Below are 26191 nucleotides of genomic sequence, written 5' to 3' on the forward strand. Positions count from 1 at the left end.
TTGCTGTTTCTTTTTTTCACGAAGTATAATTGTAAAAGAGAGGCGAAAGATACCAAAGGGACATTCAAACTCATAAGTCGAAAATATACTGACAAAGCCATGGCTAAAAAAGAAAAAGACAAACAGACAAACAATAGTACACAAAACACAACATAGAAAACTAAAGACTGGGCAACACGAACCCCACAAAAAACTAGGGGTGATCTCAGGTGCTCTGGAAGGGTAAGAATATTCTGCTCCACATGTGGCACCCGTCGTAAACTGTTTTTTGGCTTTTTTTCCATGACGTTGTTAGTCTTTCTTAGACTGGTTTTTTGTTTTCTCTATGATATCTCGATCTGTTTTTTATTTCACTATGATATCTCATTACTTTTTGGGACATCAGAAAAAAATAAAGACCATTCAACATGGAAAATAACTAGAGGCTCTTAAGAGCCTGTGTCACTCACATGCTTCTTCAACAATGGCCACTATTTGATAAAATTCTTCATGGAAGGGCAATAACTCTATAAAGAGTAAACTGACAATTTCAGTCATGTTGACGTATTTGAAGATCTTGTTCTGCTGATCATTTTTGCTTTTTAAAGTTTCTATATATATTTGTATCTATTTTTCTTTTCAAGTTAATAGGCAAAAACTTTAAAAAATGGTAAAAATCGTCTTTAAAGTGCAATAACTCCAATAATGAGTCGACTGAAGATTTCAGCTATGATTGCTTATTTGTAAATCTTGTCTTGCTGATCAATTTGCTGTTCAAAGTTTTTATCTATCCATTATAACTTTCAAGATAATAGGCAAAAATGCTAAAAATGGGGAAAATCGTCATTATAGAGCAATTACTTCAATAAGAAGTCATCTGACGATTCCAGCCATGTTGACTTATTGGTAGATCTTGCATTGCAGATCACTTTTCCTAATTAAAGTTTCTCTCTATCTGTTACAGTTTTCAAAATAATATTCAAAAATTAAACAAATTGGTGACGTACTCCATGCAATTTTTAACATTTTTACCTATCATTTCTGTTTGTTTTGCTCACTCATTGTTGATAAAGGACTTTCCGTTTTGAATTTTCCTTGGAGTTCGGTATTTTTTTATTTTTACCTTCTAAGGACAATAACTCCTATAAGAAGTCGTCCGTAGATGGACATACGGTAGATCTCAATATTCTGGACATTTCTGCCCTGTTAGGTTTTCAAGATACAATAACTTGCATTTTACCCCCCATGTTCAATTTTCAGCCATGTTGGTCGGCAGGCTGGGTCATCGGACACATTTTTAAAACTAGATACCCTAATAATACTTCAATGAACGAAGAAGATTGTGACCATTTTCATCTTAATGAAGATGACTACAACATTCTTCTTGATCAGTGTCAATTGGTTCGCCGAGGACGAAAATGAGACTGACAATGTTGACCAAGTTGTTCCTCATAGAATTGTGTCGGAAAACTACGTTCTTCCCACCAGTAGAACTAGATCGGGAAGAACAATCGGCTGGCGTCATGACCGATTAGGATGGTAGATCTGATAAAATAAAATGCCCAAATTACATGTCTGTTATTAAACATAAACTGCTGACTGTTGGTCCCACCAACCAAGGTCAGCCATACTGTTTTTCCGGCCATCTGTCACGTACACTTTTGTCTTCTTTATTATATTCCACTACACGCAGTAGAGAAGTATTACATGGTTGGGTATCCGTCCGTACTTCCATCTGTCTGACCGTCCCATGGTGGTATCCAGATGAAAACTTGAGAACGGATCAAAAATTTATTTCATTTGTTCCCAATTGTTTAGCACTATAAAGTACAAGTTAAGTTCGATTTTCATCTTAAATCAATATGCAGTTTTCAAATAATCAATTTTTAACTATTTGTGACCCTTTTTGTACTATAGTCGGTTAGAAGTCTTCTTTTCTTTGTTTCTAGAGCCTGATAAGCTATCAAATTGTCAAGTAATGATCATTTTTGGACCATTTTTGTTTCTTAAAACAGATTTAAGTTGGTCTGGGTAATTGCTTCAAATACACTATGGACACTATGGGTGATGGTCATCACAAGCACATAGGACACTAGCTACTAGCGTCTCTGTGTGTGCTCCAAAGAGACAAATGTATCCAAGTAAGGTTGATGATCAGTTTCATATTTTATGTCCGACAACATTGATGCGGTAAATATAGTTTTTCACTGAAAATTTAAATTAGTCACTATGACTATTCAGTTAGTCAAATATTAGCCGAAAGGTAGTCAACAGCATATATGACTACCCATCAAGTCATTGTGACTACCTGCACGGTCAATTTGACTTTGTTAGTGGTCACAGCACCACGTGGTGTAGAGTATCAGTTTTCACGCGCACTCTTTCGCGTTCCCTTTGTTCCCTAGATCGTGTAGATGTAAACAAACCAGGAGGCATGAAACTGTTATTTTGTCAATTAAACCAATTGTTTAAAGTAAGTATTATGTATATTTGTTTTAATTATAACTTACAAAAATTAAATTTAAGAAAAAGTGTAATGAATGTAAAATCGGCACATGTTGACGTAATGACAATAAAAAAGGGGGAAGTATGTATACGGGATATCAATTCTGATACACATACAACGTATTGTCGGTTGAAAAGAGTATTTAGCGATATCTTTTTTTCACCTGACCAAAAACTGTTGAAAATAAATTTAACACTGTAATCGATATTCACAACAAAAATTAAAAAAAAAACTCAGATTGGCTGTCAAATTCCTGCTGCTTACATTACAATGCTGTAATATAGGATGGGTGGCTGTCAAGATCCTGGTGCTTACATTACAATGTTGTGTTATAAGATGGATGGCTGTCAAGATCTTGGTGCTTACATTACAATGTTGTGTTATAAGATGGGTGGCTGTCAAGATCCTGGTGCTTACATTACAATGTTGTGGTATAAGATGGGTGGCTGTCAAGATCCTGGTGCTTACATTACAATGTTGTGGTATAAGATGGGTGGCTGTCAAGATCCCGGTGCTTACATTACAATGTTGTGGTATAAGATGGGTGGCTGTCAAGATCCTGGTGCTTACATTACAATGTTGTGGTATAAGATGGGTGGCTGTCAAGATCCTGGTGCTTACATTACAATGTTGTGGTATAAGATGGGTGGCTGTCAAGATCCCGGTGCTTACATTACAATGTGTGGTATAAGATGGGTGGCTGTCAAGATCCTGGTGCTTACATTACAATGTTGTGGTATAAGATGGGTGGCTGTCAAGATCATAGTGCTTACATTTCAATGTTGTGATATAGGATGGGTGGCTGTCAAGATCCCGGTGCTTACATTACAATGTTGTGGTATAAGATGGGTGGCTGTCAAGATCCTGGTGCTAACATTACAATGTTGTGGTATAAGATGGGTGGCTGTCAAGATCCTGGTGCTTACATTACAATGTTGTGGTATAAGATGGGTGGCTGTCAAGATCCCGGTGCTTACATTACAATGTTGTGGTATAAGATGGGTGGCTGTCAAGATCCTGGTGCTTACATTACAATGTTGTGGTATAAGATGGGTGGCTGTCAAGATCATAGTGCTTACATTTCAATGTTGTGATATAGGATGGGTGGCTGTCAAGATCCCGGTGCTTACATTACAAAATAATAGTATAAGATGAGTGAATAAATCACTAGATCAAAGATTTTAAAATTTGTTTCATTCTTTTAACTTTTAACATGACTGATATACTTGTTTATTGTTATATTTTAGCTTTTAAAATGAAATAATTATATTTTTCAGCAAATGAAGACATTGCTATATTTGTATGAACACAGCTGAGAGATTTTTGACCAGAGAGAATATTACACTGACACATGCAGAGTTGATACCGACAAAATATCTAAAATTAACACTTCAAATTCTGACATACTGAAAATGTATAAATTATATATTGAAGTTGGGATATCATAATGTATGTAACAATGAGTTTATAATAAATATATTTTCTTTATTTGAATTTTAGACTTTAATATATGTCACTGAGTAATGGTAACACATGGAAACTTAAGATATAGGAAGGTTTTGAACATTGAGCACTTTGTGGTCATATACTGATGTCATTGTTAGTTTTGCTGCTGTGGTATTTTTAATGATATTATATTCCAAATAACAGAAGAAATGAAACATAAAAGTACAAAACGGATGGAAACACACACAAAGTAAAATGGTAGAACAAAAAACACAACACAAATTAAAATAACAGTCTAACAGTCGTGACTGTTCACAGTAATCATGTTGACTAACCAACATGGTCACTTTCGACCATTTCAATAAGTCATATGGACTGCATTCAATTGTCAAACTGACAAATGTGCATAGTCAATTGAACAATCCAATTCGTCATAACGAGTATAACATATAGTCATTTTGACTTCCTAACATAGTCATAAATACCAGCCTACTCAGTCAAATGTGACTAACCATCTAGTCAAACGACTAAGAGCATAGTCAAAATGATTAAAATGCATTGTCATCTAGAGGACAGTCAAAATGACCAATTAAATTGGTCAAATTGACTAATTTAGGTTTTCAGTGTTCGGTCTGTTCTTCCATCCGTTTGTTCGTCAGTTACACTTTGGTTAACCTTGGCGTTTAAGATGATTTCCTAAAAATTTTCAAATCGAATCTTCATGAAATTTTGTACCGTACTCTTTATTTATCATGATATGGACTAACAACTGTGTAAAAATGGGGGGGGGGGGGGATGGGTTCCATCGAAAATGGAAATAAGCGCCGAGTGGGACACCCCTGTCTTCAAGACATTTCCTTGTTGCCATCAGTCTATAGATCGTGTTCAAAGTATCTCAGTAGGTAAATCCAGCTCTACACCCCCGTTGATTTTATAAGAGTTCTGGGGGCTTGCTCAATATGAATGTTGTGTTGGATTAGTGAAATACTGAACGTTTGGTTGAAACTACTGTTCTGAAAAATCGAAAAGTTCAAGTCCTGTTTTGGTCTCAATATGGAAAAAAACGGATATGGGTTAATGACACGAAGACATCACATATCGATCATTAAATGCCATACAAGAAAAAGGCTAGAGCTGACGACACGAACTTCAATAGAGCAGGAACTTCCCACTTACAGACAGCCATCTCTGGATGGCGTCAAACAAAACAAGAACAACCGAACCCAAGGGCACAGCAAAATGTCCAAATAACTAATTTAAAACTAAAAGGTTTAATCAGGAACATATACGTCCCTGGTTTAATAACACAAGAATCGACACAATGACTTAAATGGATCCTTCAAATATAAAAACGACTACCGACCTCTATGTTAGAAAAAAACGACCTGCGACCTGTACATTTCCCTTAAAAACGACCTCGCGACCTGAGGGGGTACCCTGTGGGAGCCCCAATAACAAGTGAAACCGTACTAAAAAATACTGTCATTAACAACAACAAACATTGCTACAATCACAGAGCACGATTAAATACTTTGCTGGAAAAATGTCTATAAACACTTAATGTGCATTCCAATTTTCGTGGATTTGGGGGAAATGGTATTTTCGTGGATATTAGATATCATCGTTTTGAAAAAGTCTGCACACACTGAACACGTATATAGAACATTTGTACTTGGTTGGACATTTAAATTCGTGGTGTACCCTTACCCACGAAACCACGAAAATTGGTAGCTTACGAATAATAATGAATCAGTATGCAGATTGAAGATCTAGAAAAGGTAAAGAATATTTTATCTTTGGTGACAAGGTTCAGTCACTACTGTTACTAAAAAAAATAAAAAAATGGAAACAAGGTTTCTGGATGGTCTCTTAAGTTCTCTTTATTGATTGGAATGGAAGTTGTACAAATGAAAGATATAGGGAAGGAAAAGAAACATACTAATTTTGGGATTAATAGGTTAAAGAGCAATGTCAACATGATGTTACTCAAAATAGAATATAGTATTGTCAAATATAAATTTGTTATTGTTAATTTTGAGATGGTAACTAGTTTTCTTTTTTTGTTTATAATCAAACGTGTGCATATGGAAGATTCATAGAAGGGTGAAAGGTCAAGGTCTCAGCTGCTAGAAATAGACTAAATATTAGGAAAAAATAATTGTAATTTACTGTTTTGAGGTACACTTGTACAAGTTGTTGAGAGTGGAAAAGGAAAGGAAACCTCTCTTTTAGGTCAGTTGGCCAAAACTCAAGGTCATAGTTGCTAAGGATAGCTGTACATTGTATGAAAGTTTTGGTGTGTGAATATGTTGTAATTGTTCTTAAAATTTTTTACTAGGCATTCTCTTCCAGACATGACCAATCACCTAGTTGTTTTAGATTGCCTTAACGTAGTGCATGTACTTAATTATTGGTGCTTCTTTCGACCAACTCTGCAGGTCAGTGAAAGTTCTGACCAAATTGCAATATGTTTAATCAAATTACTGTTCAACAAGTCAGAAGTTTTAACAATGTTATCAATGGGAGTAGTGTAAAGTGAAATAGGAAAGCCTACTAATGACCCTATTAGATTTTATTTCCACTACAGGTCTACTATTACTAATATTGCTGCTTATACTAGTTCATATTTATTGTATTGTCATTTCAAATGTAAAGTAGTAAAGCAGAACTATAATCAACTCTATTTGATGTATGGAATGATTGTAATATGTAACTGTCTGTCTGGCAAGTTTCCTCTTGTCTTGACGTCATGTCAATGTCAAAAGAAACCTACCAGACGGACATTATGTCAATGTTACTGAGTTATCATGGCTTCGTTTGTTTCTCAGTTACTATTAGCAATAGGTCAACTATGCAAGTCTACATGTTTGTCAAAGTTAAGTATGTGTATGGAATGATTGCAAAGTGTACACGTCTTTCAGACAGGATGCATCTGACCTTGACCTCATTTTTATGGATCATTGGTCAGTTAGTTTTCCTGGTAATGTCTGTTTCTGAGATATGACGCAAGTTACGACTGATCGATAGTAATTTATTTAGATTGATAGACGAGACTCTTCAGTGTATACATTCTTTATCTTTTCATGTTACATTGTTGTCTTGAAATTGAAATCTAAAGTACTCAGTGAAATATATTTTAAAATCGTTTCACGAAGTTTTACAGGGAGATAAGATCTTCCAAATGGTTGCCCGTTAACATTATTGACTTGACTGTAGATCTCATGGTTTTCGTCATTGTTATATAGCAGCATCTTTTTGAATAAAACCTGATTTTGTTTGGAGTCATATTTTTTTTGGAACTACGACAGGTACATGTATTTCTGGTTAGGTTTATATGACCATGACCTCATTTTCTTGGATCATGTTAAGTTTATGTGATACTTTAAGTAAAGCTTTACATTTAGGACTATCAACATAAAATCAATGGTCAGTAAAAATGGCGAGACATTTCAGCGTGTGAACTCTTGTTATCTAGCAACAATGTGGTGTGCTGACAATTTTTTTTTATTAAAAGTATTTGTACTTATAATCTCTGGAAAATCTTTTGACAATGTGAATTCTATTGGTTCCGAACATATTTTTGATTGTGACCCTGCGAATGAAACAAATCAAGGAAAATTGTGCCTTTTTTACATTAATTCCAATTTGCTAATATTCTTTTTTTTATTTCAATGTTCAGCCAACAAAATCTAGACTAAGAGGCGCTTAAGAGCCAGTGTTGCACACATCTGAAAAATGGCCATTCTCCAACATGATATAATTCATGACTTTAATAAAATTTTCCATGTAATTAATATTTCCAAGGGGCATAACTCTTAAAAATTATTGATCGGCACTGATTTTCAAATTCATCCAAAACATTGCTAATATAAACCCATCATTTAAGTTGCATAAACATCTTGCAAGAATTGTACACATGAGAGTGCTAATGATGCAATTTTCCATAAAATTAATGTATCCAAGGGGCATAACTTTTTTTAAATAATTGATCGGCACTGATTTTCGAACTCGTCCTAGACATTGCTAATATAAACCAATGATACAAGTTTCATAAAAATCTGACAAGAATTGTTCACATGAGAGCGCTAACAAGAAGGATGGACGCCTGGTATTTCCATGTCCCGGACAACAAATATAATGCACTGTATGATAGTTGTATAAAAAGAAAATAGGTAGATCTCATTTTGAACATTTCTGTTGTCAGATTTTCTCAATCCTCTACAGTTCACAAGATAATAAACAGTACTTGCATGTTGCCAACATGTTCTATTTAAACTTTAATGGTCATTTTGGTTGACTGGCTGGATCACAGTGCACCTTTTTTAAACTAGATAGCCCAAGGATGATTTTGCCAGGTTTGGTTCTATTTGGCCCAGTAGTTTCAAAGAATATTTTTTTTTAAAGTTTAAGATAATATAAAGTTTATGAGCTGTTTATATCACAATGTATTGTTACGTTTTAGAGATTGACTTTTGCTTCAAAGAACCACCTTTACATGGCAATTTCTTAAATGCTTTCAATGTTCATGTATTCTAGAGTGTGAATACAGTAGCGATAGACAAGCCCATAATTGAAGGTTAAAAATTGCCACTTTCATCCCAATTCTATGCAAAAGATTACTAAATGCTACCTTAATTTGTGTGTGTAGTTAATATATTTCAAAAGATGAAAACCATAAAGTTTTTCACAATAGCATTATAATGTACATCTGGTAAATAAAAATAAGTATATTATGTACGTTTAAATTCAAGTAATCAATGTACCTCTGTGGCTACAAGAATGTTAAAAAAAAAAGAAAGAAAAAGTAGCCTAAGTTGCTGTGAAGCGAAAGTCAGATGAAATAAAAAGTATATCTAAATAACAGGATGTAATATCCCAGAAAAATAACACTGTAAACACTGTATGACATTTATTAACAGTTTATGTCCTTTGTGGGGGACCGCCTCCTCCGCCGCCGCCGCCACCACCACCACCACCACCCTGGCCACCGCCTCCTCCGGTACCTGCTCCAGCTCCAGCACCTTGTCTGGGTGGACCTCCGTCCTGAAAAGATAAACAAGTGTATTCAGTCCTGTAAATACTCTTCTATGCAAGAACCTTCAAAATTCACGGAGCAAGCTCAAATAACATCACTTTAAACAAAAGGGTTGCAAATTTCCAATTCATATACTTTAAATCAAATTCAAAGGGTATTGGGGCTCATACAGGCCAAAATATATTTTTACACATTAATGAATGATAAATATATATATATATTTTACTGGGCTTAATGAATATAAAAAAAAAGTCTTAAGATTTCCGTTATTTGTTTCAGTAATAATATTTCTGTATAAAATGTTATGATATTCATACTAACAACTAGGCACACAGTGACAAATAAAAGACTTCCTTTCTTTATTTATGACAACTATGATTCAAAGTTGATGAGCAAGTGTCAGAAGAAAACCGACCATCGCCCTGAATGGAATTTTTCACAGAATATTTGCAAAAAGGCATAATAAAATTGAGAATGGAAATGGGGAATGTGTCAAAGAGACAACAACCCGACCATAGAGCAGACAACAGCTGAAGGCCACCAATGGGTCTTCAATGCAGCGGAAACTCCCGCACCCGAAGGCGTCCTTCAGCTGGCCCCTAAACAAATATGTATACTAGTTCAGTGATAATGGACGTCATACTAAACTCCAAATTATACACAAGAAACTAAAATTAAAAATGGTACAAGACTAACAAAGGCCAGAGGCTCCTGACTTGGGACAGGCGCAAAAATGTGGCGGGGTTAAACATGTTTTTTGAGATCTCAACCCTCCCCCTATACCTCTAGCCAATGTAGAAAAAACAAACGTACAACAGTATGCACAGTAAAACTCAGTTTAAGAGAAGTCTGAATCCAATGTCAGAATAGGAAACAAAAGAAAATAAACAAAATGACAATAATACATAAATAACAACAGACTACTAGCAGTTACTGACATGCCAGCTCCAGACCTCAATTAAACTGATTGAAAGATTATGTCTTCATCATATGAATATCAGACACAATCCCTCCGGTTAGGGGTTTAGTATTATATCATCATAAAATATATGAGAAGAACATAACCCGTGTCATGCCAACAACTGGTTTTAGAATAAATATGTTTAATTCCAATGCAAAGACCCTACAAGTGAATCAATATTAAAGCCAAAATATGCAATCTTTAATGACCTGACAACAGTATCGTAACTATATCCCTTCTCAATAAGTCTGTTTAAAGGTTTTGTTAGCTTTTGAGGTGAATAATGCTCGTTTCTTATTTCTTTGTCTGAGTTTTCTTTCCTTATTGCAGAAATTCAATTGTTCTAATTTCATTAATTATTCGAAATCGAACAAGAAATGGATAGACCACTTTCTACTATACATATGTAGATAGTCCAGAGAAACCTGAAAGAATTTAATTATCCGAATCACGCAAGTGGTAATTGTTACAAAATAATAACCAAAAATAAAGTATCACATTGATATCTTAACAGGGAACTGTTCCAAACGGTTAATGGACAAAAACTTTAACAAGCAGACTGTTAGTCTAATTCCGTAATTTTGGTCCAAATTCATAACAATAAGGGATAAATCCCAACAGTTGGCATCTATGTATCTTACTAAAATCTACTTCAATTCCAATACTTCTTATGCCCACCACTATTAGAATATTGAGTAAATATAAAATAAAAAATAAAACTGATTGGATATTGAATCAAAGTACAAAATGTATCTCTATAGCTATATAAATTTGTATATCTTTTGTTATCGCTATTTTACAAAATTTTCCTTTGATCTTACTGACTGATAATTTTCTTTCTCAGCACAGTAGAGTGATATGAAAAATTATCGCTAGAAACTAAGGGCGCATGTGCCGTTGTCAATGAAATTAACAATGTCGTCATAGGTAAAATAACGATAAACAGATTGGTCATCTCAACTCGATTGCTTTTCTCACTTTCCCTGTAACGGCTCAAGCGAGAAAATCAATATGGTTGAGATGACCAACGATTCTCAATAATTCTCTATCAACACAATAAAATGTACTTAAAATGTTGTAAAGTGTCATAAAACTTACCATTCTTGGTCTGAACCTAAGTGGGGGTGATCGGTCTTTACGTGCCTCTCGTGATCTGTTTCTCACTACTTTTGAATGGATTGCACAGGACACACAGTACAACAGCTTAGCATATAGCTTGGGCAATGCATATACTGAAATAATGATTATATCAATATCAACATTTGGTTTCAATATACAACTAAATATTTGGTAACTTGTATTGACATAGTAACATATTTGGGTCATTATACAGTGTAAACAGCTGATTTCTATCATTCAAAGGTCAACATTTGAATTTTAATCTGTGGCTATATTTAAAGGGATGTAAAAAAAAAATGACACTCAATTTTTTAGTTTCATGTTATGACATTGTCCCCTTCTTTTTGTTATATTGATCTTGTGAACGCCACTTAAAGAACTGATTAATTACTACTGTGGATTCATCATTATTCAATATTGGATACATCTTTTTGTGGATTTTGTTGGTAAAGGTGATCCAAGAATTTAAATGTTCACCCAAGTACAAATTTTGTGAAGGCTTGTACATGTATGTAGACTTTTGTTAAACCATGAAATCAAATATCCACAAAAATTGATACCCAAGAAAATAAATGAATCCACAGTAAATATTCATATAAAAAAAAGTATGTTTGAGCTGAGGTGGTTTAAAATTCTGTCAAAATCTTCCGTTTGAAAACACTGAGAGAAATCCCGAAATATGTTCTTTAAAAGGGATTCAGAGCTGCCCTTGAGGCATGCTCTGAAAGGATGTAGGAAACACCAGTTGTACATAATTTTAATTGTATAATATTGCGAACATTTTAAATGTAATTTGTAAATAGCGAAGAGAGAACTTTCTGTGTTGCCCGACACTTGTTGGCACGGAACCAATAACATTCAGTTTTGAATCCGGTTCCTTACCTGGAAGAAGAAGAAAAGTGGTGGGAAATACTCGAGCAGATTACTAGACTGACAATTTCGTCTAAATGCATCTTAGCAAGTCCCACAATATAGATACCATCAGAGCAAACATTTTTATCTCGGGGCTGTTATATTTAAGTAAGTTACAAAACTGACTCTTCCCTGACATAGTCAACAAAAAAATATTTCTTAATAAGATCAAATTAGTCACACCCTAAGGTGAGAAGTTGTAAATGGTTAAAGGACTTCTAATTGACACGTCTTTGCAAATTTGTTTTCTTACCAATTAAAGAATAGGACTGATATGGTTTAACTCTAAGTTTGTAATCATTAATATTCAATAGGTGTTTATTGAATCATTGATTAGATTCTTGTATACCTAACAATTCTTGTGACTATTTTCTAGTCAAAAATAACTTGGATTATTCCGGGGTAAAATCAATTTGTAACATCACAGAGTTGACATCCTTAGTTTATATATTTTAGATTTAAACTGGTTAAATAATATAAAAACAATTACCATTTTGATGTTCCTTTAAAATAATAAAATGCATCGCTGAGCGCAGCCCGATACGACCTCAGAGGTCTAACCCTGAACAGTTGGGGCAAATTTGGACACAATATTCAAGCTTGATACTGTCTGATTTTGGATTGTGATAAAAAAAAATGTGGTCAAAGATCTTATAAATCTTCCGCGCAATACTATGCAATTGAAGATTTCTTCTTGAAACTTTTCAAAAATTCGAAATTTAAAAAATTTTGAAAAAAAAAAAATGAATCCCTTAAATTTGGGAAAAAAATCCCCCCCCCCAACTTTTTGAAACCCTTCTTGGAGCAATAACCCCAAAACTCAATCCCAGCCTTTCCTTTGGAGTATGGAACCTTGTAGTACAATTTCAGAGAGATCCATACACTTACACACAAGTTATTGTCCGTAAACTAGAAAAATGCTAGTTTATGGCCCTTTTTTGGCCCCTAATTCCTACGTTTGAGGCAATTAACCCCAAACTCAATCCCAGCCTTCCCTTTGTTAAATGGAACCTTGTGGTACAATGTCAGAGAGATCCATACACTTACACACAAGTTATTGTCTGGAAACTAGAAAAATGCTTGTTTTGGCCCTTAATTCCTAAACTGTTGGCCCCATAACCCCTAAAATGAATCCCAACCTTCTACTAGTGGTATTAAACATTGTGGTACAATTTCAGAGCAATCGAAATACTTCTACACAAGTTATTATCCTGAAACTGGAAAAATGCTCGTTTTGGGCCCCTAATTCCTAAACGGTTGGGACCATCACCCCCACAATCAATCCCAACCTTCCTTTTGAGGTAATGAACCTTCTTAAAAAATTTCAGAGATCCATTCACTTAAACTTAAGTTATTGTCCGGAAACCAATGTGTCTTCGGACAACAACACAGACGACGTCATACGATCCCAAAATTTTTGTGGCAGTCGTATAAAAATGCTAATAAAAAGGATTTTGTACGAAACAAAGTTATTTTTGTTGTAAATAGTTCATGACCCTCCAATCTTTTCACACATCCTTTGTCAGTTGAATTTTAGTGAAAATGCATTTTTTTATGACTGCTTAATGCAAATTTTTAAATCCTGTTTTTTCTTTCTTCCCAAAACCATCAAATAACAGACCGTACAGTAACTCTCGAGTTTTCATCCTGGTTCTTTGATCTATGGTCAATAGTAGTCTCATTAGCAATCATGCCACATCTCCTTATTTCTAAATTAAAATGTCGACAAATCTGACACTTTCAACATATATTTTCTTGTTTTCTATCAGTAATTTCCATCCATTTTGAACACCACTTACCACATCAACAAATGACAAATATTCTCAAATAAACCTACCATCATATACACTGGCATCAGAGATATCTCTGACAGCTGCTGCCTCCACAATATTTCTGATGACAAACTTCTTGATGGCCTTGTCTTTGGGAACACAGCGGGCACAGTTGGTACACCTTACATACTTAACGTGCCCGCGCCCTTTTTTGCTGCGTCCATTATTTCGACGCTTGGAAGTCTGAAAAATACTTGTAAATATACATTTTGCTACATTTATTGATGAGCATACAGGAACTGCTTAAGACTTACAAATATAGAGCTAAGCAAATTTAAGGAATAACCATTGTATCTCACTCACACCATTTCAAGGCATTTGCTGTATACCAAGTTCAAGATCAACCAACTGAGGTATCATGACCTTTTCATCACTTTAATGTGTTCCAATTTGTGACATGTTTTTGCTTCTGAATTCTTGTGCTCACTGTATTTGGTGATAAAGGTGTTACTTTAAACTTTATTAGTCATAGTAGACAGCACAAAAAATGGAAGAGATGAAAACTCTGGACTTTGACTTTAAGGTTCATCATAACAAATGGACAAATATGGCCGTATTTTCACATCAAAAACTACTCTGTGTACAGACTTACCTGTGCAGTTTGGAAAGTTTTAAGGTCTGGCATCCAATAGATATATAAAAGTTAAATGCATTTTGTGTTTCAGAAAGATAAAATCGTTTTTGGATTTTGATGGGCATTTTTTTTCCTTCCTGCAGAAGGTGTAAAAATAAACAAACACCTGAATTGCATTTGATACTGTCCACTCAGTTACTACCTTTAACTCACCTATAGATGTGTAGATATCTATTGTCCATGCCAATCAAGTACAATCAATACAATACAAACCAGTTGTTACCCGAGAGGGAGCATCTCAAAGTTGTATCCCAACTTAGTTTATTTTTACACCTTCTGCAGGAATGAAAAAAAATGCCCATTAAAATCCAAAAAAGATTTTACCTTTCTGATATACAAAATACATTTAACTTTTATATATCTAGTGGATGCCAGGCCTTAAAACTTTCCAAACTGCTCAGGTAAGTCTGTACACGGAGTAGTTTTTGAGGTGAAAATACGGCCATATTTGTCCATTTGTTATGATGAACCTTAAGTGAGAAAAGGAGGGTCATGTTAGTTTATACATTTTCTCTTAATTAAATGCAGCATGATTTGTAAGAATCAATAGGGGAGTTTTTGAATGATGTACCACGTTTGGCATGTGGTCATACGGGGAAAACAGTCAAAGGACGTTGTGACTTGGATATTTGTTTTGTGAATTTATCGGGGAAACTATCATCACCATGTGGTCGTCAAAGCTTGGTAGATATCTTGGTAAGGTACATGTACAAGCAACAACATGCACGAAAACACGTTTTTTTCGTCACTGCAGACGACAGTAAAATATACATACATCAAACTTTTAAATATCAGAGATATGTCGTGTTTTCAAAAGTTCACAGGTTTCTCGAGATTAAATAATTTTTCGTTGACGTTGAGTAAATTCAACCATTTATGTCGATTTGTTAACATGTGAACCTTAAAAACCATTAAATATTATTTTTGTGTAAACTTAACATTGAACAAGTTATAACTGTATATATGTTTAACATTGTGCCAGTTTATTCAATATCAAAACTAACAAGAACACGTTAAAAAAATATAGAGCACATGGCTATGCGACCTACCATGCCGACTACCACATGTAAAAGACTTGCACAAGGATATCACCGGAAGAGTTGAACGATATTAGAGTAATGCAACACATCATTGCGTAATATATAGGTGTAATAAATTGAAACTAGATTTTGTAAAAAAATCCATTTAAATTGTTTAAATATTTTATACATTCAATCTAATATAAGTATAAATTATTTTGCACTATTTTGTTTCATTCCGGAAACAGTAATACGGCGAATGAATAGCCTCGTTTTAATTGGTTATACTAGTACCCTTACCTAAACCCCAATGATGTTTAATCCGGTACCCACCCATTTAATATATAAAAATTTCCTTAAATTAATTATAGATGATGGAGAAATCATCCATGTAGCTTTTTTGCACAAAACTATTCATTGAAAAGGGGACTCAGACATTGATATCGATCATGATCCTGAACCTAAGGTCAAAATTGACACAATTTGTCTCGCTTGTACCAGAGACATATATATAACTTGTATTATATGTCTCTGCTTGTACGAATAGTTTCCTCTTATGGTACACCATTTCTCATAGTAATTTCTCATTGTACTTAGAAAGTTTGTTTAGGCGCAGGATCGCGTTTCAGGGCTTGCCAGTTCTTGAAAATGCTCTGATTTAGATAGATATTCCCCTATAATTTGTGCAGTTTTTTCTTATGTTTCTCTCTTTGATGGTGAAAGTAGTCACGGTTTGAATGTCTACTGGAATGTTAAGTATTTCCAGTTGTCTTTTCAAGTCTTCTCTTTCCTGATGGTATCTTGGGTAGTATATTAAGTAATGTTCTGTTGTTTTTTCTTCACCGCATTCACAATACGGCATGAGGGATTGACCTATTTGGTTTCTGTATTTGTTTAGCCTGTTGTAGCCTGCCATTCTTAGTTCTGATAATATTCTTCCAATTTGGGGGTTAGGGAAGTCTAGTTGTACTTCCCAACAATAGGTACCAGATCGTATAGCTGTCTCCCTGTTTCACTGATTGTCCATCTGCTTTGCCATTTTAGTTTTGTAGACATCTTGACTGCATGCACTTCTTACATCCGGCATAGTTATGACATTAAATTGATCATCATGGTTTAGTGATGAGGCCTCCTTTGCAGCATCTTTCGCCAACTGGTCCTCTATCTCGTTCCCGGCTATATTAGCATGGCCTGGGATCAAAGATAGGGTTGTTAGTATGCCGTGTCTAAAGAGTGTCCCCATACGTTCTCTAATGTCTGTTATTGCATGTGTCAATGTAGTTTGAAGATTTCCAATGCAGAGTCAAGAAGACTACAGCAGTCTGCCAACGTTTGACCTCAGAAAACTGGTCCTTTATTGTTGTAATGCAGTGCTCTAGAACCACTAGGATTGCTACAAGTTCGGCAAGTAGTATTGATCCTCTGTTAGCTACTGGCCTCTTTAGGCTCACGCCTTGGCTATTTCCAGAATATACTACCGCCCCCTCCCAACATGGTCCTGGATTACCCTGACAAGAGCCGTCAGTGAATGCCACTACACTGAGTTGAGTCTGTGCTATCTCCTAGTAGGTCGAAGGAATCTCGTTCCATGCCAATTCGTTCCAATTAAGTTGCAACTCATTTTGTTCTTGAACATTAGGGTTTTGAGCTCAACTGACACAACGAAAACTTGATAAATACATTTTTTTTTAATTTTCCCAGTATTTAGTGTTCTATTGTATTATTTTTTTTCAAATATCATATTTACTATGTAAAACATAATTTTGCAAGTATAAGGTAAAATAACAAAACAAAAAAACCGAACTCCAAGGAAAATTCAAAACGCCGGAAAGTCATATGGCAAAATCGAAAGCTCAAACACATAAAACGAATGGAAAACTACTGTCATGCATATTCCTGATTTGGTACAGGCATTTCCGTATGGTGAAAATGGTTGATTAAACCTGATTTTAAAGCCGGCTGTTTTATAGTTATTTCAAATTTAATTTAAAAGGAGTTATGTTGAATGCATAAAAAATACTGAATGCATTTTACATGGAATTAAGAGGTAACTGTTACAACAACACAAGAATATACATGTACATATGTTTCTGACAACACTCATACTCTTTTTTTATTGTCATAGGTTGAATAATATATATTTTTCAAATGCTGACACGGGTTGAAGACACCACTGATCGTTACTCTACAATATAAACCACCAAAATTAAGCTCCATTAGACAACATTTAATTTGATTAACTTGTTAATTTTGACACGCGTAAGAGATAATTGCAAGTGCATATATAATGATGAACCGTAAAAATTTGTATAGGAAAACACGAGGTTGTATACCGAGCATTTCTAGTATGTTTCGAGCCGCATTCAACTTCTTACAATATCTCACCATATCATTAATCATGTTAATGTCCCGATACACATTTTAATATGCACCCACCATGCCATATAGCACCGTCCCTTGGTGCCTCCTGCAGTTAAGCTATATATATTTAGCCTACTCACAGAATTCTTTTTTTTTGTTTCTTTCTAGAGGTGTGCCTGAGACGAAGGTTTTGTATATACTATATATATACGAATATGTGAAAACTGTTGTTTCTTATTTGTGTTTGTAACTATGTATACTGTATTGTTTATTATATTTGTAAAAATAATATTATAATGATATTATATTATGCTCCTTGTGAGCCCATTTGATGGAAATAAAGCATCTTCATATGAACTTAGCATTTCGAGACCATGAATAGTTTTCTCCTTATACTGTTTAAAATTAATTATTTTGTGTGAAACCATCAATTCTGAATATGAAGCGGACGGCGTAAACTGAAATCTACTGACGATATTCCAGACTTTGGTCAGTAGCATACACCTTTGGGTTACGGGGTGAAACTAACCTTTTGTAATTTCCAAATCTTACCCTTCATTATTTCGACCATTGAACTAACAAAACGACATAAAAGAACATGCAAGACAAATCAATACAAGAAAAGGGGTCCATATATAGTTATATGATGAGAGAAGACGAACATTTAAATGCATTCACAAAGTGTGGTGTATCTACTATAAGTAAATGATGTCCCTTTGTTGCGCATGAAGTGTTCCCGGGTATATTCAAAACCTACATTGCATGCTAACATTTATTACGGCAGATGACCCTGGATGAAAATTTTTTATAGTTCAGATATTTGTAAGTAACTGCACTTCATTGGCAGACCAACGAATGTATGCATTTCTTTAATACATAGTATTATACACCGAATCAGTGATGCGTTTGTCTTGGCTGGTATTATAATGGCATAACCTGTAAAATTGAGAATGGAAATGGGGAATGTGTCAAAGAGACAACAACCCGACCACAGAACAGACAACAACAGAAGGCCACCAACAGGTCTTCAATGCAGCGAGAAATTCCCGCACCCGGAGCCGTCCTTCAGCTGGCCCCTAAACAAATATATATACTAGTTCAGTGATAATGAACGCCATACTAAACTCCAAATTGTACACAAGAAACTAAAATTAAAAATAATACAAGACTAACAAAGGCTAGAGGCTCCTGATTTGGGACAGGCGCAAAAATGCGGCGGGGTTAAACATGTTTATGAGATCTCAACCCTCCCCCTATACCTCTAGCCAATGTAGAAAAGTAAACGCATAACAATACGCACATTAAAATTCAGTTCAAGAGAAGTCCGAATCTGATGTCAGAAGATGTAACCAAAGAAAATAAACAAAATGACAATAATACATAAATAACAACAGACTACTAGCAGTTAACTGACATGCCAGCTCCAGACTTCAATTAAACTGATTGAAAGATTATGTCTTCATCATATGAATATCAGGCACAATCCTTCCCGTTAGGGGTTTAGTATCATACCATCATAACATATATGAGAAGAACATAACCCGTGTCATGCCAACAACTGGTTTTTAAATAAATGTGTTTAGTGCCGATGCAAAGACCCTATAAGTGAATCAATATTAACGCCAAAATATGCAATCTTTAATGACCTGACAACAGTATCGTAACTATATCCCTTCTTAATAAGTCTATTTAAAGGTTTTGTTAGTTTCAGAGGTGAATACTGACATTTGGTTTACCCGATGCTGAGTCCTTTGATCTCACACCCCCTCCCTCGATCTTCGAGAAAGGAGTGATTCAATTGAACGTCACAAAGTTTAGTGTAAAGAATATATAGAAGCAAAACTATTGAATATAAGCATGTCACATAGGGTTGTCTTTCTTCTTATTTACTACTCAAAGTATTGCATTCACTTCTGATCACTTCTCTTATTATTTTATGAAAGTTCTTAAAATCGTGTTCTTCCCTAGCTGTTGCGTCAATTACGTAGTGTTATTTTTTTAATTGAGAACGCATAAAAAATATTTGGAGTCTTGTTAAAAAAAAACACAGTTACCTGCTCACACACCAACTTAATAATACTTTTTATTGTATATAAGAACAAGAAGATATGGTATGATTGCCAATGAGGCAACTTTCCACCAGAGATCAATGATGTAAATCGAAGTTAGCAACTGTAGGTCACCGAGGAACCTTCAACAACGAGCAAACCCCATACCGCTATAAAAGCTATATATAAAAGGCCATGATATGATAAATGTAAAACAATTCAAACGAGAAAACTTATGTACAAAACAATTAACGGAAAAACAAATATGATGTACAGCAACAAACGACTACCACTGAATTACTGGCTTGGGACAGGCACATACATACAGAATGTGACAGGTTTTAACATGTTTGCAAGTGCCCAACCTTTCCCTAACATTTGCCAGTTGTGTAACAGCACAGCATAAGAACACACTACTTCGGTTGAAAAGGCTTGTTTGTTTTAATATTTGGATTGTCAGTGTATTGACGTTTTATTTCATTGAATAGGCACTATATTTATTGGAATGGCACGGTGTGCCTCAAGATTGGTGTCGGTTAAAGTTTGAAGTTAGACACAGACTATTTCTTTTTCACCATGAGTTGATCGATCGTTACATTGACTCAATGCTTAACTCTGTGTTAATTTTAGATAGATGTCGTTGATCCTGTACATGCATGAGGGTCTCTGGATTTGGGAAGGGATCTTCAGTTCTGTATTCTTTAATTTTTATGCATTTTTCTCTATTCTTCGCTTTTTTCCCATCATTATATAATCTTTTGTATTTTAGCAACCTCATTATTCTCTATTTTTTGGGCCTATTTTTTCCTGATTCTGTAAACCCCACCTTGACCCTCGTGCATGTCCAATATATTATGTTAGAGTTATGTATTTTGCCAAAAATTGGTGATATCTCTAGGGATTATAGACATTTACCAATCCGCTAGTGTGTTTTATAAATGGCTTATCGCTGGATATCTTTCATCGGCTGATTTTAAAAGGAACAATACGACGAGTGTCACAGTTGGGACAGGTACTGCTGACCCTTTAGGAGCAACCGAGATCACCCCGTATTTGTTTGAGTTTGTGTCCTTATCTCTGGTTTCCTGTAGTGTTTTATAAGGGTCTTAATCGGGGGTCACTCATTTCTTTTTTTCTTTAATTTTTTTAGATAATTTTTCACTGTTCATTATTTATTTTGCCCATTATTCTCTATTTTGTATATTTTAGCACCTAATTGTTATCTATTCTTTATTTTATTGTCTATTTTTTATTTTCTAGCCCTTTAGTCTGCATTTTTTGCCCATCATTCTCTATTCTGTAAACCCCAACCCAGACCCTCTTCTATAGGCGTTCTGTTGTTGCATTGGCCATGTGTTCTTCTGCTTATAGTTCATTAGATTTATGTGGTTTCTCTAATTAAAAGTATTTATTGTCATTAAATACCATATACTGTCTTGTTCAATTAAAATAATTGATAATGGGATGTATACTATCTGGTAAACGTGACACAGTTCAACATGAACTAAGGAAATAATTTGTCTTCCAAAATTACAGAAGTACATTCGTCCATTACTCTTCAACTAATTGTTCCGTTCAATAAAAATGGTTCTAAATAGATCATTTTAGATGTAGACTATCTGGTGAACGTGACACAACTCAACATGAAATAAGGAAATAGTTTGCCATCGAAAATTTACAGAAGTACATTCGTCCATTACTCTTCAATTAGTTTTATATTGAAAGACCGAAAAGAGCACAGCGACAGCTTTTCGCAACGCTGTAATTTCTTCCTTCCTGTTTAATTAAAAAGGCATGTCTAAGTTAAATGCATGACTATTAACCTAAATATGGTTTCTCTTATTCTAAAGTCTAGACTTAAAATTTATACGTAAGAGTTTTTTCGGTTGATACATACAAGTATGTCTTCTACTGTTATGTTATTTTAACAAATTATTCAGATCTTGTCGAAAGCAACACTCCTCATTTATATTAATGATGTAATTTAAAGTTACTTATAGATCTGAGATGAGGAATTGGTAGACAATTTATCAACACGGAAAACATAATAAAGAAAACTGCTCATATTTTTTTCTGGAAATTGTGTTTGATAATCGAGTTCTATTGTGATTTCTGTCTGCACTGAAAATAAGAGTTAACTGAATAGAAAATGATTTTTTTAGTATTAGTTGTATTCGCCCAATATATATTTGAAAAGGGGGGTTGAAACGGGGTGCTCATCTTTAAAATCCCGCTTTTTTGTACTTTTTTTCCCATCTCCCACTTTTCCTGCAATTTTATTGTAGTAAGGTGTTTTTTGTTTTTGTTTTGAACAATACTGCAATACTGGAATGTGAGAGTATTCCATAGAATAGAGAATGGAAACGGGGAATGTGTCAATGAGACAACGACCCGACCAAAGAGCAGAAAACAGCCCAAGGCCAATCACCAATGGGTCTTGCAGCGAATAAAACACGCATCCGGAGGCGGGCTTCAGCTGGCCCCTTAACAATGGTGTATAATAGTTCAGCGAAATGGACGCCACACTAAATTCCGAAACATATATATGAAGTAAAAAAAACAACACAGAAGACTGACAAAGCTAGAGGTTCCTGACTTGGGACAGGCGCAAAGATGCGGCGGGGTTTAACATGTTTTGTGAGGTCGCAACCCTCCCCCTATACCTCTAGTCAATGTGGATTAAAATTAAAAAAAAACACAACACAAAGCAAAACGCACAGTAAAATTCAGTTTAAAAAGAAGTCCGAGTCTTGATGTTAGAATAGGTAACAGAATACACTAAGCAAAATGACAACGATAAACAAAGGACTACTAGCAGTTACTGACATGCCAGCTCCAGACTTCAATTAAACTAATTGAAAGATTATTTCTTCGTCATATGAAAATCAACCACAATCCCTCCCGTTATGTGTTTAGTATCATGCCATCATAAATTATACGAGAAGAACAAGAAAAGAACCGATGTAAAGACCCTATAAGTGAATCAAGACAATATTGATTCCAAAAAATGTCATCTTTAATGACTTGACAACAGTATTGTAACTATATCCCTTGTGAATAAGTCTGTTTCAAGGTTTGGTAAGCTCGGTGAGCCTCGCTTTTCGTCCTGTTTCTAAAGCTCGTATACAAATAAATTTTATATTTTGCGACAATGTACATATATTGTATGATACATAAAAGTTAAAAGCATAAGTTTCAGTTATATTTTTGGAAATAAATATACTGCCGAAATTTACCCACAGCAACTTACTTTAAATAAATCAAATATTAACAGCAATAAGTGTCCTTTCCTAGATTTAGATTTTCAGTTTTACACCAGAAACTCTACACAAAAATTTACGACAAAAGGGATGATTTTCTTTCCCTATTGTTAATTTTCTTTTTTGGACAGTGATGTTCCTCTGGCACCATCTTACGGTGTTTATATATCCCAACTCGTTCGTTATGATCGTGTCTGTAGTGACGTTTTGGATTTCAATGAACGTAATTAATGTATTACTGGTAGATTATTAAGTCAGGGATTTCGTTACCACAAATTACTTAAAACCTTTACTAAATTCTTCCATAGATACAAAGATTTGGTTTGCAAGTTTGGCTGTACCTGTAAAAAACTTATTTCAGACGGAATAGCACATCCTAAATTTTACGGTGATGTTGTTTACCGGGCCCGGACATTTATATACGATCCGGGCAAACTTATCAATCCTTTAAATAAACTTATTCTAAAAGGTTACCAATTCAACACTGTAATTAGACCTTTGAATATTGTTTTTTATTGATTTTGTTATCAATAAATTAAAATCATACTAATAGTTTTGTTATACACATATGCACTTTAACGGTACTACAATCTGTCGATCCTTTATTTTGGCAGTGCACAAGGTCATGGTTTTCTATGACTGTTAATGACGTCTTTACACTAAATCCATTGGATGTTGGATGTGTACTGATTGATATTTTAGTCTTAGATACATGAATTTTTTTTATTAGTTATTATTTGCTTTGAACTAGCTGTCAGTAACTGAAAATACTCTCAGACCTGTACTTAGTGTTCTTTTTGTTGTGAGGGATGAGGGATGGATTATACCTTGCCACGTCCGGTCTGTATTTATGTTTGATGTTTTTCTGCTTTGTATCGATCTGATGAGTTCAGCCTTTTTCAACTGATTTTTATATTTTGTTCTATGTTGTGCTGTTGCACCACTGTCCCAGTTTATGGGAGGGTTGAGCGCTCACAAACATGCCTAACCACGCCACATTCTTTATATGTCCCAAGTCAGGAGGCTGTAGTTCAGTGGTTGTCATTGGTTCATGTCTGTCATATTTGTTTTGCGTTAATTGTTTTGTTATAAATTAGGCCGTTAGTTTTCTCTATTGAATTGTTTCATATTTTTCATGTCGGGGCCTTTTATAGCCGACTATACGGTATGGGTTTTCTCATTGTGCAAGGCCGTACGGTTGCCTATATTTGCTTACATCCACTTTATTTGAATTTTGGTGGATAGTTGTCTCATTGGCAATCATACCTCATCTCCTTATTTTTATAATGATAAATTTTAGTAAAAGTTTTGACAAGTTTGGGATATCGAAAACCCTTGTGTAATTATTTTTCAGTAATACAGAGATTTCTTTTGTTAAAATCAAATACGTTGTTACATACACGAGCGAATCGAACACGTTGAGATATACAAACACCATACTAGGGTGCCAAGGGAATGTCACCATCGAAAAACGAATAATTAACAATAGGAAATGAAAAATCATCTCTTTTATCGTAAATTATTAAGCTTCCCGTTATATAGAGATATATATCAAGATCCATGCAGGAAAAGGCAGTGTTCATTGTTAGTATATGCTTTATTTAAAGTATAAGTTCAACTGGATAAATCTTTTTATAGTACATACTGAAGTCGTCATTATTGAGAGCTAAAATTTCGTCCAAATATCTAAAAGTATTATTAAATTTTTGTATCAGTATTGTTTGTTGACTTAGTTCTAATGATCTCTTAGGAACATTAGTACATGCATTTATTTTTGGCATTGCACTAGTCATGTCTTCTTTGACTGTCCATGACGTTAAAATACTAAATCCCTGGGATGTGTTTTAGTTGATTTTAGTCTCTGATGCATGATTTTTTATTATTAATTGTTTTGGCTTTTAACTAGCTGTCAGTAACTGCGAGTACTCTCAAATCGTACTTTCTTGTTTATTTGACCTGTTGATACTAATTGTATTGCTTTTTTGTTATTTAATGTTATTCAGGGTTATATCTGGTCTATATACCAGCTTTGATAAGTGTTTGGTATAACTATAAATTTTCACTTCGTACTATGAACATCATAATTATTTTTCTTTAATTGTTTAACATTTCTTACCGATATAACATGTTACTTTTATTATTCTTCCCTTAGTTTATTTATTTTGTATTCAAAATTATTTATTTAGTAAAAATATTTCCTTTCTCTATTGGTAGTGTACACGTATACCTAACAACAAAATTATTTTCATTTACCTGTGTTTAAAGTTATTGCAAATGGATGGTATTTTTGTTCCAGCATATTGTTTTTCTTTAATTGTTTAGCATTTCTTACCGATATAACATGTTACTTTTATTATTCTTCCCTTAGTTTATTTATTTTGTATTCAAAATTATTTATTTAGTAAAAATATTTCCTTTCTCTATTGGTACTGTACAGGTATACCTAACAACAAAATTATTTTCATTTACCTGTGTTTAAAGTTATTGCAAATGGATGGTATTTTTGTTCGAGCATATTGTTTTTCTTTAATTGTTTAACATTTCTTACCGATATAACATGTTACTTTTATTATTCTTCCCTTAGTTTATTTATTTTGTATTTACATTGTGTCATAGGTCAAATTTATTTGTTCAGTGTATGTTCAATGGTGTTAATATGTCCTTTGATTGAGTTAAGCTATTTCAGTTGATATGTTATAGTGTGTCTTTCTATGTTGTGATGTTACACTATCGTTTCAGAAAAAGGGTGAAGGTTTGGTACCATTAAAACGTTTAAACCCGCTGCATTTGTTTGCACCTGTCCTAAATCAGGAATCTGATGTTCAGTAGTTGTCGTTTGTTGATGTGGTTCATAAGTGTTTCTCGTTTCTCGTTTTTTATATAGATTAGACCGTTGGTTTTCCCGTTTGAATGGTTTTACACTAGTAATTTTTTGGGGCCCTTTATAGCTTACTGTTCGGTGTGAGCCAAGGCTCCGTGTTGAAGACCGTACTGTGACCTTTAATGGTTTACTTTTATAAATTTTGACTTGGATGGAGAGTTGTCTCATTGGCACTCATACCACATCTTCTTATATCTA

The 26191-nt window shown here is 34.4% G+C and overlaps 1 protein-coding gene and 1 long non-coding RNA gene across 2 annotated transcripts; one reads left to right on the forward strand and one right to left on the reverse strand.

Annotated features, from left to right (window-relative positions):
- Positions 1-2191: 2191 nt before the first annotated feature.
- LOC127718845 (uncharacterized) lies at positions 2192-3979 on the forward strand. Its single transcript, XR_007989973.1, has 2 exons — positions 2192-2452; positions 3763-3979. It is a non-coding gene; the product is annotated as an uncharacterized LOC127718845 (long non-coding RNA).
- A 4848-nt stretch (positions 3980-8827) lies between these two features.
- LOC127718777 (40S ribosomal protein S26-like) lies at positions 8828-18363 on the reverse strand. The gene is made up of 4 exons (XM_052224827.1): positions 18357-18363; positions 13796-14029; positions 11026-11159; positions 8828-8974 (listed from the first exon to the last, which is right to left on the reverse strand). Exons 1-4 carry the CDS (start codon positions 18361-18363, stop codon positions 8852-8854), a joined length of 498 nt encoding a protein of 165 aa, XP_052080787.1. The 3' UTR covers positions 8828-8851.
- Between the last annotated feature and the right edge of the window lie 7828 nt (positions 18364-26191).

The sequence above is a fragment of the Mytilus californianus genome, unplaced genomic scaffold, assembly GCF_021869535.1.
Source record: "Mytilus californianus isolate M0D057914Y unplaced genomic scaffold, xbMytCali1.0.p SCAF_10, whole genome shotgun sequence".
Taxonomy (NCBI): domain Eukaryota; kingdom Metazoa; phylum Mollusca; class Bivalvia; order Mytilida; family Mytilidae; genus Mytilus; species Mytilus californianus.

Excerpts from the sequence above, each read along its gene's own strand:
- LOC127718777 (XM_052224827.1), bottom strand. Across the intron at positions 11,160-13,795 it reads TGATGCCAGTGTATATGATG|TATATGCATTGCCCAAGCTA; the intron begins GTAGGTTTATTT and ends TCATTATTTCAG. Across the intron at positions 8,975-11,025 it reads TTAGGTTCAGACCAAGAATG|GACGGAGGTCCACCCAGACA; the intron begins GTAAGTTTTATG and ends TTATCTTTTCAG.